The sequence below is a fragment of the Pipistrellus hanaki genome (genome assembly GCF_964339955.1).
Source record: "Pipistrellus hanaki genome assembly, chromosome: 3".
NCBI lineage: Eukaryota > Metazoa > Chordata > Mammalia > Chiroptera > Vespertilionidae > Pipistrellus > Pipistrellus hanaki.
Window position 1 is genome coordinate 105,552,549 of NC_140505.1, and position 15,416 is coordinate 105,567,964.

The 15,416-nt window shown below is 34.7% G+C and overlaps 1 protein-coding gene across 15 annotated transcripts in view; it reads right to left on the reverse strand.

Annotated features, from left to right (window-relative positions):
* WNK1 (WNK lysine deficient protein kinase 1) overlaps positions 1-15,416 on the reverse strand; it is a 128,332-nt gene that overhangs the window by 31,868 nt on the left and 81,048 nt on the right. For 10 of the 15 annotated variants that reach the window (XM_084878704.1, XM_084878711.1, XM_084878712.1 and 7 more), the window contains exons 8-11: positions 14,506-14,693; positions 8,639-9,871; positions 6,530-6,613; positions 1,062-1,211 (exon numbers count right to left, since the gene is read on the reverse strand). In XM_084878704.1, coding sequence (XP_084734830.1) covers positions 1,062-1,211; positions 6,530-6,613; positions 8,639-9,871; positions 14,506-14,693 — 1,655 coding nt within the window. The remainder of the gene's footprint in view (positions 1-1,061; positions 1,212-6,529; positions 6,614-8,638; positions 9,872-14,505; positions 14,694-15,416) is intronic. The other 5 variants (XM_084878708.1, XM_084878706.1, XM_084878707.1 and 2 more) reach the window with 1 other exon arrangement.

Genomic DNA, 15,416 nt, shown 5'->3' on the forward strand with positions numbered 1-15,416 from the left:
AAGGAATGAAAATTTAAAAAGGAAACAATAAAAAGAAACCCTGGATACATTAGTGTAAGTTAATATGCCACATAAAAATAGGGAAAGGATTGCAGGATACAAAGAGGCTGATTGGCTACTGTTCCAGATCTTTGTAGAGAAGTTTACTAATGCTTCATTGTTCAACAATAAAATGAGGACCCTTCCACAGGCAAGGTTTTTTTTGTTTATAGCATTAATTGAGATATATTTCCCATACCATAATTCATTGGCAGGTTTGCAGTCACTAAACCTATGACTGCTATTACAACAGTTACTGAAATTCAAATGAATTTCTTCCCAATGGAATTACATTTCATCAATATTGCCTGTAATAAAGGCCTATAAAAGTAGGTATATTTACTGTATTTCACTGATTCTTGATGTAATTATCCCTCTCCAGCACTCTGTCATTTTAACATTTGTGAAACTAAGATATATCTTACAATTAATGGTATGTCAGTACTTAGCGATACATGAAACACTGGTGCATTTTACAACTGAAAACATCTCAGAGCAATAAAATATGACAGAAACGATAAATTGTGCCAAAATACAAGCACAACAAGCTGCTGTGTTGAAGTTGGAAAAAGGTAATTCAGAAGAGCATTCCTTCTATGGGGCACTTTTCAAGTGACTGGAAGTATGCCTTAGAAAAGAAATCATTCCATAAAATGGTTTTTTATTACTTACTGTCATTAGGCAATGAGGGATAAAACAATGCATAAATCTATATGAAAATACAGCATATTCCCTGGGATATTACATAGCTGACACAATTCTAGAAAATGTACCATTTATTAACTCATCAGTTCTAACCCTTGTCAAACCTAAAAGTTAAACATTTTTAGATGGTCACTGCTCAGTACATATCCATTTACATTAAATAATACATATGCACAAAAAGAGCATTTTTTTTACTTCATTTTTTGCAAAAACAACAACCAACTTTGATATTTCACCATTAGAGAAGGTAGAAGTCTATCTACATGAAAGAACAGGTTACACGGAGTTCCCTTAGCATACTCTAAGAAACTATTTACCTGTTTTCCAGCTGATACTTGAGGCAAGACCTGTGAAGCCTGAGGCTGACTCACGGGCTGTGCAGTAGTGGCCTCACTGGAGGTCGTTGTCTGTGGAAGTGAATATTGCACTGTCTGTTGAGGGGGTGCTGTCTGCTGTATTCCCTGTGCCTGAGAATAAAATATAATTACTCAGTTTTATTTCAAGTCATTAATAGCATGTTTTTAAGGAATTATGTTTGCCTAAGCCTAGGCCTTCAGTGTCTGAAAATGATTTTAGTAATCAAGACATACACAAACCCAAATTCATCAATTTCCCTTTACATTTCTTTTTTCCCTCTGGTGCTCTTTACTTGTGTGGTACCACCAAAAACAATTAACCGATGTTTCAAAACTTGAGTCACCACTGATTCTTCACTCAACATTCCCCCTTGCCTCAATAGCGGGTCATTTATAAAGATCTTTAGATACCATATCCAAATAGGTCCTTCCTCCTCCAACCCCACTACCCATTTTTTCCCTATTTCTACATTATCAGCTCTCACTTTGGTCCTCTATTAAACAAATCCAATCTCCCCTTTAATTTTTCCATTAACATATTTTATAAACTGCATAATTAATTTACTTGAAAAATAGCTCTAATTATAGATACAAAATAGTGAGAAGAGCATTGTATTAGCAATTTTAGTTTTATCATTTACTAGCTGTAACACCTTATAGACTGTTCACTTTACTGCCAAAATGAAGTTTCCTTCTTTGAAAATAAGGACACTTGTCAATTCAAGTCAAAGCAGGACAAAGGGAATGACATTTGTGAGGCACTCTGGTGTAACACGCTAAAACTTAATGCATGACAAATATTTGTACTCAAATACTAATTTTTATAATAAATTAATGGCTACCTTTAGTGTAACAAAATCTGAACTTTAAGATTTTCTAATACTTGTAACTAATTAAAAAATTGTAATATAAAAACAATACCTGCTTGTAATAAACATTTTAACCAATACATCAGATTATAAAGTTAAATGAAAATACCCCAACCCATTTCTCAGTGGCAACCACTATTATTTAGTGCACACCTTTATGATTTTTTTACATGTGTAAGTACATTTTCCTTTGTTAAAATAAAAACATGCCTGTTACATAAAAAGTGTTCTTTAATATGGTTTCATTTCATTTACCAATGGCATGAATGTTCCGATGATGACTATTTTGGTTGATTTTTTAGAAAAATAAAATCACCAGTAGTCATGTTTATTTTATTCTTATTTAACTATTTCTGAAAATGCAGTTTTCTTATTTTAACTTTTAAAAAAACGAGGACAAATGGCTGTTGAATTATGTAAAATATTTTCAGCAATTAAAATTTATCTATCATACTTATGCAACTGTAAGGCAACTCTAAATATAAGAAAATTCCATTTTCCCACTGAAAAGAACAACAAAAAACTGGCAAACCTTTTTGGTAAACTTGAATATATTTAAACTTTAAGGAATTTACACGAAAATACTACATTTATCAAAGGTATTAATTTATATACCTAAATATGATTGCTTTTATAAGTATAGTAATTTAGAAGTATTGCTACCTCCTCTATCATTTAAACTCTTTGTATGTAATACATCGGTGTCTTTGTCTTCACTGAAGCTATGCTATAGTGTTCTGGAACATAACATAGTATTTTCCCTTTGCATCTTGAGGTAAAATTTGCAGTGACAAGCATCTGTTTGAGTAATATTGGGAGAGGTGGTTTTTTTTTTTCATTTGTCTTATAGACTTATATTCATGTTATCTTTGTATTAACTTCTTAAAGTAAATAAGTTGTTTACAATGACACACAAACCGGCAAGAGTAAAGGATTGACTTGGAATAGTCATTCACCTAAGAATAAGAACCAATTTTATTTTAAAACCAATTCTGTCAGAATTTGTCTATAAATATTTCCAAGCACATACACTATTTTTAAGATCCTTACATTTGTTCTCATCAGTTTTATTTCATTAATATTTTTTGGTTATTATTCTAAATAAAGGACATTAAGAGTCTGTGATATGAAAGTATGATCAAGGCTAGAATATATGGCGATTCCCTTCTTTATACGAAAGAAAATGATAAATTTGAGAGAAAAAAAATCCCTATCTTATATTTGGGTATATGATTATTTCTCCCAACAGCATAAATGCAGAATCATGCTTATATCAAGATTTAGATTCTATCAGCTCATTCCAATCAGCCTTTTTTTTTTTGGTTCAAACCAGCCTATCCTGACTGTGAACTATCTGTTGGACATGAGTGTTGAATAAAAAATATATTCATGAACCTCAATTAAATAGAAACTAAGAAATACCCGATGATTTTACATGTGCCCTACAGAAGAAGTTACTAAGTAGGGGTAGCTCATGAGTTTTCTTATGGCAACAAATGAAGTTTTCCAGTAAAAGAAGCTATTTTTTAGTACCTCGTATCACTAAAAGGTACTCAATAAAAACATGAAAAATAAAAACAACTCCCTTATCCATTATATTTCAGAAACCCATGAAATAAAGTAAATTTCAGCTAAAATATATTTCTTGCCTAGCTCTACTAAAACTAGAGATATGGTTTCCTAAGGGGTAAAATAAAAATCATATGTAAAAACAGACTCTACTCATATAGTACAAATTAAAATCTTTCTTTTTTTTTTAATTTATGGAACCCCAGTAGCTAAAACAAATAAGTGCAGCTTCTTGGTTACCTTTACAGAATCTTAACTCCCTATAGAACTTTAATACAGAAGAAAAGAACACTATAGAAACCTAGAATTCTGACTTGTAATTTTTAGTTCTATCCATTTACAGATTTATATGACCATGGAAAAATTAAGTATTTTAAACTGCAAATACTTGACTCAATTTTATGATTCTATTTAATTTAAATAGCATGCTATCTTATCTAATAAAAGAGTAATATGCAAATTAACCACACCCCCGCTATACCACAAGCCACCCCCACCAGCCAATCAGAGTGAGTATGCAAATTAACTCCAACCAAGATGGCTGTGGCCACAGAGAGCAGGAAGGAGGCTTGCGTTTCCCAGGCAATGTAAGAAGCCAAGCTTTCTGCCTGCCCTAGCTGGCCTAAGCCTCCACTCAAGGCTACAAAGTTTCAATTATAGAAGGTAAACAAATCCAAATAGAAATGGTGACAGCCACAGAGCAATTAGAGTCTTGGCTCTGCTCCAAGCTACAAAGTTTCAGTTGTAGAAGGTAAATAAATTCCAGATACCAGAGCCTCCACTTGGGTTGGCAGGGGGCGTGGCTGGCCTGCAAACCACTAAAGGCCCCTGGCCAACACCCCAAGGGATCCCTGCCCTGACCTGGGTCACCTTTCAGAGCAAAACAGCTGGCCCCCACCCATGCATCAGGCTTCTATCCTATCTAATAAAAGAGTAATATGCAGATTGACCATCACTCCAACACACAATATGGCTGCCCCCATGTGGTCAAAGATCCTGCATCCATGTGGACACAAGATGGCTACTACAAGATGGCCAGCAGAGGAGGGCAGTTGGGAGGCACCAGGCCTGCAAGGGAGGGCAGTTGGGGGTGATCAACCCTGCAGGGGAGGGCAATTAGGGGTGATCAGGCAGGCAGAGGAGGGATGACAGGGGAGCAGTTAGACATCAATCAAGCTGGCATGGGAGTGGTTAGGGGGTGATTAGGCTGGCAGGCAGAAGCAGTAGGGGCAATCAGGAAGACAGGCAGGTGAGCAGTTGGGAGCCAGCATTCCTGGATTGTGAGAGGAATGTCCGACTGCCCGTTTAGGCCCGATCCCACTGGGACATCCCTTGAGGGGTCCCAGATTGGAGAGGGTGCAGGCTGGGCTGAGGGACACCACCCTCCACCCCTGTGCATGAATTCCGTGCAAAGGGCCTCTAGTATTTAAAATAAGTCACAAAATAAAAATTATCTTAAAAAAGCAAACACACACACAAACATAAATTGATCCTATTTGTATTGCAGAGATAGTCATTTAGAAATATTTTGTCCACAGAAGAGTCAGCTACCTAATTCTTTTAACCTGATATTTATGGAATTGTCTAAATAGAGTTATATAAGAAATTCCTATAGAAAGGGAAAAACAGAGTACACATTTATATTTGCTCAGATTATTGGTATTGGCTCTGAAGACTGGTATCCATGATAATGCTTCTATCCTCAACCAGCTTTATATAACTTTTAATTATATTCTTCTTCTTTTTTTTTTTTTTTTTAAATATATTTTATTGATTTTTTACAGAGAGGAAGAGAGAGTGATAGAGAGTCAGAAACATCGAAGAGAGAGAATCATCGATCAGTCGCCTCTTGCACACCCCCTACTGGGGATGTGCCTGCAACCAAGGTACATGCCCTTGACCGGAATCGAACCTGGGACCCTTCAGTCCGCAGGCTGAAGCTCTATCCACTGAGCCAAACTGGTTTCGGCTTAAACTATATTCTTATTGGGAGTTGCTAATATTAAAACAGAATTAGTTAAGGTTGGCAAAATGTGACTACTCAACTTAACTATAAATATATATACATTCAAATATTTGTCTGGAAGAAACAGCAGGAGAAAGACAAAAACATATAAAATTCCCAACATCCACATTCTATGAGATAGATGTGTTCACAGAGTTAAATGTATATATAGCCAAATTAACCTTGTACAAAGAACACCTGATCTTAAACTAATATCATATGACTACATGGTCACATGCTGGACCAAAAGCAGGAAATTTGTAATAAGAATTACAAGCTTTGGTCCTGGCCGGGTTGCTCAGTTGGTTGGAGTGTCGTCACCTATACCAAAAAGGGTTTCTGGTTCAATCCTCAGTTGGGCCGCATATGGGAGGCAACAGTTCGATGATGTTTCTGTTTCTCTCTCTCCCTCCCTCCCACTAAAAATCAATAAATATATCCTCAGGTAAGGATGAACAACAACAACAACAAATAATTAAAGGCTCTGCTTCAAAAATCAAAAGGAACAGAAGCCAACTTACAATTTGGTGGTTCAAAAACACACTTTGTAGGAAACTATGTACCATACAGTAACTATATATTTTATTTGAAATAGTTAACAAATATTCAATTGTTCCAAAAAGCATTATTTCCATGCAAATAATTATTACAAATATCACTAGTGATGATGCTCACAAAAGAACAAGTCATATATATAAGAAATAAAATTGATATTTTTTATATTATTAAAATATGTATTATCTGTTTAAGAAGGCAGATACATTTTACCAGCATCAATGATTCTTTTAATCTAGTATATTGCTCAAAAATACATTAAATAAAGAAGATTTTATAAAATGTTACTGAATACGAGATATGTTATGCCTCTTGATTTTCCTTTCAAAAAGTTAGTAGGCCATTTACATCAGAAATTTAATTAAAAAAAGATGTAAAACAGTGTACTGGCTACTGCTAATCCATATAATGTAGCAATGAATTATTCTCACCTGCTGAGAGTGTTGTATGGGTTGGGAAGATGAAACCCCTGTTACAATACTTGAGGATGGCTGCCCCTGGCTCTGCCCCTGTGCCTAGAGAAAAAAAGTAAATACAATAAATTAGAAAATCCCTAAAGTAAATGTACAGAGAAGTTAGGCTTTGGCAATAAATGTTAAGCTCCTGAGAATTTGCTTGAGTAAAATGAAACATTAGCTTGATAAAGTATATGTGGAAGAGACTGTAGGGGAATCTTTTGTAAGAAGAGGTTAAGAGAAGAACATTCTCTGATCCTATGCAAAAACCACTGATAGTTAAAACCTAACCACTTCTGCTCAGGCTATAATTTTAGCTAAAAAATGTAAGATTCCTAATATAATTGTTAATGACAATAATCAGGAAAAAAGTAATAAGAATATCAATGTAAAAAATACTTCTCTATAAGTGAACAATGAAAGAAGAGTATTTGGTAATGCTAATTTGGTTCCTTTGCTATTTCTTGTAATGTCATGGTGACTTTTATGAAAAATGTAAAAAAAAAAAAAAAAAAAATCTGTTATCATAAATTGCTTACAGTATTATTTCTTAAGCAAGGGCAATTTTGCCCTCACCTCAGGGAACATTTGGCAGTATCTGAAGACATTTTTGGTTGATGCTACTGGCATCTACTGGGAAGACACCAAGGTTGTTGTTAAACATCCTATATTGTGCAGAACAGCTACCCCAAACAAAGAACTATTATACAAAGTAAAACATCAATAGTATTGAATTTGAGGAAATCTGACCTACAAAAGTCTAAGTTAAAATAACAGAATGTGGGGCTTTACAAGAGGTTTCTTTGAAGATTCCTTGGATAAAACATGTCAGTACATCTTAACTACTATACACATTTATTGTTTCTGAAATGTCTGTAAATTAACTACTTGATATTTGAAATTTTATTTTGGAAAGTTTAAAGAATGACTGGCAGTGCATTAAGATTTACAGTACAGACTGACAACTAACTAGTGTAATGCTATAAGTGTACTGCATACCCATGCAGTATAATTTTCAAATTTCTGGATCTTTTTGATTCCTGGTACTATTCTAAGTAAGTGATACTTTAGGTACACTTTCAGGGTTGTTTATGCCCACATAGGAAGAAAGTACAAAGGAGAACATACAGGTTTTTTTTGTTTTGTTTTTTTAATAAAAGAATGAAATATTTAAAAGATCCAAACTATGTCTTAAATATATAATTGCATAATCTCCTACATAGATCTTAATAAGACATGAATTTGATAAAATATATCAAAATATATAAAATAGCTACTACTAATTCCATTTATTGAATTCTAATATGGCCATTACTTGGTCTTTATTTGCAAGAGTGCATAAGCTCATAAACATAAATAACAAAATTTATATTTGTTGATGAAATCACCAAGGCCTGCATATGTAATGTTCCTTAGCTTGCAACATATATCACAAGTTCTTAAGACAAATTTTTAAAAACCCCACCATCCACACTAGATTCTAACTTAGTTTCTACAAATTAGAATTAGTTAACTTTATTGATTAACATTTTATTTGGACATATACAGTGACTTGTTTGATTGATGCCTTTTTAAAAAGACATCTTCATTTTGTTAAAACAAATTCTTAAGACGTTTCCTTTTTGTCTTTTAAAATCCTTCCACACTAATGAAAATTCTGTGTATTGTTAATTCTATGTAAAAAAAAAGATTTTTAAAAAACTAGCCACGCTTAATTGTAGGGAGATATATTCACATTAGTATTTATAAATAATGTTGAGTCAACATCACAATATAGACAACTACCTTTTTACTACTAGTTTTAAATATGCTATCTATGGATAGAAGTAATTGATTTTAATAACCAACTAAAATTCTAGTTTTTATATTCTTTTTCTAAGGGTTTGCATATCTTATAAGTAAATTAGGCAGCTTCTCTCTCATATTTTGGTCTTAAATACAAATAGTTTCTAATACCCCCAAATGAAGAAATTCAATAATAATTAAATTAAATAATATTCCTCATAAATGGAAAGGAGGGATAGAAAATTTAAATGTAATGATGCGTAGTAGGGTAGTTTAAAATAGTGGAAGTTTTCCTATAACCTGTGGATGGAGTGCAGATCCTCCTGAAGAATATGAGGCAGATAAAACCTGCTGAGATGTGGTTCCTTGGGGGAAACAGAAGAAGAGTGGGGATTCTTGTAACACTGTCTGAGGCAGACGGATAAAGGGTAGTGAGACGTCAGAGCCAAAAGGTGCAGCTGCTCCCCCTGTAGGGGGAGGTGATTGAAAATCACTGGGGTCTGAAGAAGTAATTTGTGAGGAATCACTGGAATATTCTGGGCTTCCTATTGGCCAGTTCTGTCCGATAGGCTCTATCACAGAAACGGTCAATTCTGGGGCATAATTATGCTGTTCTTCAGTCACAGGCTGCAGGCGACCATGTAATCCAACTGATTGAGGTGATTCTTCCTGATTCAAGTCCATTGCAACCTGACGATTTTGGTAAGCACGCTGAGGTAAAACTCCCCCTCCTTCTCCTGAAGAGGAGCTTGGAATGTGAACATGAAATTCAAATATACAATTGCTTCTGCTCTCATTGTTATGAGTTAACACAGCAGGCGCAGAATGAGGAACAAAGAAAGGGTGAAATTTCAAACGTGTAGCATCTGTACTGATAGGTGCAGAAATACTAGAGAGGGGAGATCCTGGACTCAATCCAGAATCTAATCTTAAATTCTGAAGGTGTCCTACCAAGAAAGCCTGTCCAGATGGAAATTCAAAGACAGAACTTGAGGTAGGGCCCCCTTGTACTGGCTTCTGTTCAGGTATCTGTTTCATAGGACTTGACAGTACTGGTGAGTTGTATGGAATACCCTCACACTGTTCTGCAACCTGGGCCTGGTACTGTACCCCAGCTAGATACAATGCTTCCTGAGGAACAAAACAGTGAGCTTCTTCTGAAAGTACTAGTCCAGGTCTACATTCACTGTAAACTTGAGGCGGTTCAAACAAAGGATTGACCGGTATCTCACATGGCTCTCCAGTTATTCTACTGGCTGTAGTACCCAGCATAACTATGGCCTCTGGTGTCCAATTAGCTGGGCTGCCACCAGGTGGAAGAAGAGTTTGGCCAACAGTCCTCAGCAGGGGTTGGAAGTGGTGAGTTTGGGCTTCCAGGAAGGAGGTGCTCTTACGCCGCTGGGAAATGGCCACCTTCGGTGGACAGGTGGGAGGTGGTGAAAAAGAAACTGGACGTTCATGGATAGTTGGGAAAAATATCTGTGATTCTGGGTATGTTGGGATCCCCCCACACGGATGCACCATGGACTGAGGCTGTATCAACATGAATAAGACAAGTAATTCATACATTCATATGTGAAATTACATTTGACATGCACAACTGGATAGCTCTGTGTAACCCTATGAAATGGTTACACCAAATTTATAATTAATAAAGAAATAACAATACTTGTAGAAATTATGTGCATAGTGAAAATCCATTAAATACATCCAGGGTCCATGTAATTATTTCGTAGGACTCTTTGCCTCAGATAAAAGCTGCTTTTCCACAAATTTCCTTTCTCAACTTTCCTTTCTCAAAAAAATTTAACTTTCTAAGTGATTATTTTACTTTTACCTACAATTAACATGCTTACTCTTAATATAAATTACATCAGTAGAGAAAGAGTTAAGGGAAACCAATAAACCCAACAATTTTTATAATATAAGAAATGCATTTTAATTTAAGCTATTGTACAAAGGCTACCTATATTCTATATTTTTATTATCCTCTCCTATTAGAGGCTTCAGTGTTATTTTCTTATCAAGTAATTGTATGTCTTCTAAGTAGAAATTAGAAGAGATTTTTGGTGGATAGTAAAAAATACACAACTTGACTAGGGACAGTAATGTCTTTGTTCTGGTCTATTGCAAACCAGATATAGTTAATTTTACTACATGAAACATGCGACAGACGCCAAATTACTAAATGTCCACTTTCTGGTCCTAGTTAAGGGTTGAATAATTTGGGTTCAAATCCGTGAAAGAATATAAATAACAGCTAATTTGCTACAACAATATTTTTGGAGTCAAAGAAGCAGTTCTGGATTTAAAACTAATTTTAGAATCCTATCTTGCTCTGGCCAAGTGCAAACCGTGCACCCTGTGATAATTCACTTTCATAGGCTCGTTTTTAAAAAGAGAACTGTTTCATTTTTCAATAGGGAAGACCCCTATTACGTTAGCAAAATAGCTCTTTGTCATTTCTTCACAACATCTAAAAGAGGGTTTCTATTAGTACTCAAAAGCTATATTACTCTCGTAGGTAAAAATCTGATCTGAGCATTGCTAGATCAGAATGTTAACTATATTCTCTATCTGGAAAAACAACAGCAAGGTCCCACAGTGTTTAAAACTTTAAAAGACAGATCTTTTATAGACATGGATGGGCCAAAGAAAACCACATGGACTATATATGTGACTAATGTATTCATTAGTCAAGATTCCACCTTTATCAATCTAAGAAAAAAAACTTTCATGAGGAAACATTATGTGTCCTTTTTTGTTTGCTGACACATCATTTCAAACAGCTAAGAAATTAAAATCAACTTTCACTGTTCAATTATTATTCACTGACTATGGGGAAAAAAATAGATTCATCCAGTTTCATTAGCAGCTCTAGAATAAAGTGAGGAGAAAACATGTTTGGGTATTGTTTGATAAAGAGAAAATTGCCTTTGATTAAGCCAACAATGAGTTTAAAATACACATATTCTTTACTAAGATATGAAAATGCAAGGGTTTGTATAGGTCAGTGGGAGATAGGAAAATATTTTTAAAAAGCTAAATTTTATTGTACACACACTGATACGTGTCAAGGGTGTTATAAGCATTCTCTCTCATTACCTCCTTGCATTTCCCCCCCCATAAAACCTTATAACAAAAAATATTTCTACAGAATTGGTACCCTAAATCATAATTTAATACTAAGTTCAGTCCTGTTCTTATAATTTTTATGAAAATTCTTGATGCCTGGATGTATTCATTGGTAATAAATTTTCATTTGTCAGGAAGTTTATGGTTACATACAGTACTGACAAAGAGGGAAGGCAGGCTGGAGCGTCGGTGCTTGCGCTGAGAGGCAGAGTGCATAGGCAGGACACTCTCCAATGCTTTACAAAGCTTTTCGGCAAAAGTTTCCTCAGGGGCAGTCCGAAGGAGGGAAGGAGAAAGAGGTGCAGACTGCACTGGTGGTGGGGTGGAAGGAGCACTGGGAGAGATGCGGGACAGAGAGGGAACAGCAGAAAGATGGGGAACACAAACTGACATGCTACGGCCACGACGAGGCTAAACAGAAAACAAACACACACATGAAAAACACAGTACTTTGAAAACAAAATAACCAAATGTACAATGGTAACAGGGCAAAGCTGACATAAAGAAACATTCTTTCCCCCCAATTCCATAATGCCAATTTTTTTTTGGAGAGCTATAATTCCAGAAAGCTTAGCTGGCTGATCATATTTATTCTCTCTACACTGTTGGTCAAGTACAAGTTTTTTTTAATGAACAACCATGATAATGATCACTTATCTTCCTAAGTATTCTAAAATAACATGAATTATTATGATTGTATGAATAAGAATGAGTGACTGAGGTAGCAGAACATACAGGGTAAACAATGAATATTGGCTTGTAGTTTCTGCAAACTTCTAAAGATTAAACAAGAATGAATTCTATTAGTTGAATGCACATTATAAGATATAGAAGATTTTAAGTTTGGATTACTTTGCAGGAGCTCTGGAAGCCTCAGAAAAGGTTTCTCAATTCTTTTTAAGTAGGCATCAGATTAAAAAAGTTATTGGCTCACAGTATTTTATTTATTTCGCTTGCCTATCTTTATCTGTAAAGGCAATTTAAAAAGTCATTTTCTACTAGGAAAAGTATGTATCTTTCTAGTATTAATTCTAGTAGTAATTCACAATAGATACAGGAAATATTGTGTATTTATATTAGTCAATGGAAAATATATTAAATGTGAATTTTTAAAAATTAACTTTAAAAATGATTCAACTTAGGTTTACAAAGTTTAAGGCACCTTAACACAAAAGTTATAATACAGCTACAAAACAGTACACCTAATACTGTAAGACTGTCCTGAGGAAGATTTTTATTTCCTTTTGGATATTGTAAACTGCAACTAATTACATTTTTTCTCCTAAAATTGGCTGCATAGAATGCTATGAGCCAAATTTATGGCCTGCCAGCAGCAAGTGTATAAGTACTATTGTATGATTATGTATTTCATTCCTGGTTCTATTTTTCTTCACCCTTGTTTCTCTTTTATTCTAATTTCTAAATTCTACATATAATTGATATATTATTATAAGTTACAATAAAATCTTTCTTGAATAAGAACAAAATTATAAAAATTTATTGTTCTCAGTATTTAATAACTTCATGATACCTCCACAGAATATTGTCATTAAAAGGCAAGAATGTTATTAGCAGATTGCTTTTAGCACATCAATAAATATAATCATAATTATGTTTGTGGCTCAAATATTTAAAATCTTCATAAATGATCCCTCCATTTTCTTTTCTAAAAAAAGGGACCCAATGTCCACGGCCCTGTAATGAATGAATGAATGAAGTTGAAAAGTTAAAAATAGTTTTCAGAAAGTCTAGTGTGATGATCCAGAAAAAAGTCAATTATAACAGAGTAGAAACTGGCAAGAAATTCGGACAAATATTTGCCAGATCACAGAAATACATCTATACAGTCTTTATGAAGTTTTTCTAACCTACCTAATTATTTTAAAGGACAGAAAAATAGATTGTTAAAACATCAGTACATTAGTAGTTTTATTTATGTTACTGTGGCCATTCATCTTGAGATCTAGCCACTGCAGGACTGATAAATGGACTCTGAAGTAAACACCTTTTATCCCAAGCTGTAGGATAAAAGACAAGAGCAAGCAAAAGTTTTTTCTTAACAGAGAAAGATTTTCATTTATTGAAGAGCAAGAGTTCCACAAAATTCAGATTAAAAGCTTTCTGAGAAAGGGAAAATCTACCTGTCTAAAGATTTCACTAAAGTGTTATATAATGACCAGTTATTCTCCAATTCTACCCTGAGCCAGATGGTATATTTTATTTACCCCTTAAGACTTCACAGATCATTAAAAAAAAAAAAAAGGGATATTATCTGATGGTCTACTTTAATATTATGAGAAGCAAAAGTGGCTAATGTAAAACATGGGGTAATAATGTGTATACATGTGTCTGCGTATGTATGTATATATAAATGTATAAAACATTTTAGGAAATAATCTCCATAAGTTGATTCTAAAAATAAACCAGTAAGAAACAGATACCAAATAAAGGAAAACAGCACATGAACACATAATAAGGAAGGAACTTGTGTCCAACACAGACTTAAGGAGGAACATACATAGCAACTAATGATTAAAACACAAGCGCTAAATTAAATGGTCATACAAATAAAGGATTTTTTCACTCTAGAGTACTCACATGCAGCATTCTATAATGATCTGAAGGTCTTACCTGTGTTTTATACAATAAAAATTCTTACAGAAAATACATAGTAATTCTTTTAATAAATAAGCTTTTGAAAAATTCTCCTCACCCCCAACCCCCAAATATTTGTATATCCAACTTATGCTCCTCTGAACAGTTTTAACTCTAAAGTGCTAAAGAGAACATTATCGTTATCTTTAATCAAAGGCAGAACAGCCTAAACTTTCCATATGGTATGTGTGTATTCCCTGCCCTGCCTGAACTACTCTTAATATACCCAATAATAAACCTATTTCTTTCAGAAATGCACCGTTTATATTTTCTACTTCAGACTCATGCTATTACTTGGATATAAGAAATAATTTAAATTTAACACATTATCTGTTGGCTCTCATTACTGGTTTACACTCTCTTATGCTATTACTTACCATACTTGAGGGTGGATACACCCCAGGGGGCTGAGATTGTGCTTGGACAACAGAAGCTGTGTGCCCTGGGACTGTGCCAGTAGAATGTGCCTGTTCATGTTGGGAACCATATGAAACTGTCTGTTGGCTGCTCACTCGAGATTCTGTGAAGACAGAAGATCCCTGACCACTGTCAACAGTCCCGTCAGCTGAAGGAGAAAAACAGAGAGAGATAAATCATAAAATGGAGGCTGACTTTAGGATCAAATAGGTTTTTTCTTTGCACAGACCTGAACTAAATAAATAATGAATATTAGTTAATTTACTAAGTATATTTCTATGTTTAAATGAGAGATCCATATGAAAAAAAAATGTTTTAATGTCTTAGAAATTTGTGCACCTGGGAGGGGGGCAAAAAAAAAAAAATTAAAAAAAATAAAATATATTGAGAAAAAAAAAGGAAAGAAATTTGTGCGTGTGTGTGTGTGTGTGTGTGTGTGTGTGTATCTGTGTATCCCTCAGTCCAGCCTGTGCTCTCTGGCAATCTGGAGCCCTTGGGGGATGTCTGACTGATGGCTTAGGGCTGCTCCTGGACTGGGCCTAAGGCAGCAGTCGGACATCCTTAGCACAGCCACAGAGGTGAGAGGCTCCGTGGGAGCTTACTGACTATCAGGGGGTAGCTCCTGCGTTAAGCATCTGCCCTCTGGTGGTCAGTACACATCATAGCAACCGGTTGTTCTGCCATTTGGTCCATTTGCAAATTAGCCTTTTATTATATTGGATTTCATTTTAAGGAATTGTGAAAAGTAGAAATCTATAAATTGGAATCTCCAAGATGAAGGAACCTGTAAAATCATCTTATATTCTTTTCACATTTCCTCACTGCCCCATCCTTCTTTTCTATTAGTCATGAACATAAGAATAGAAAAAGG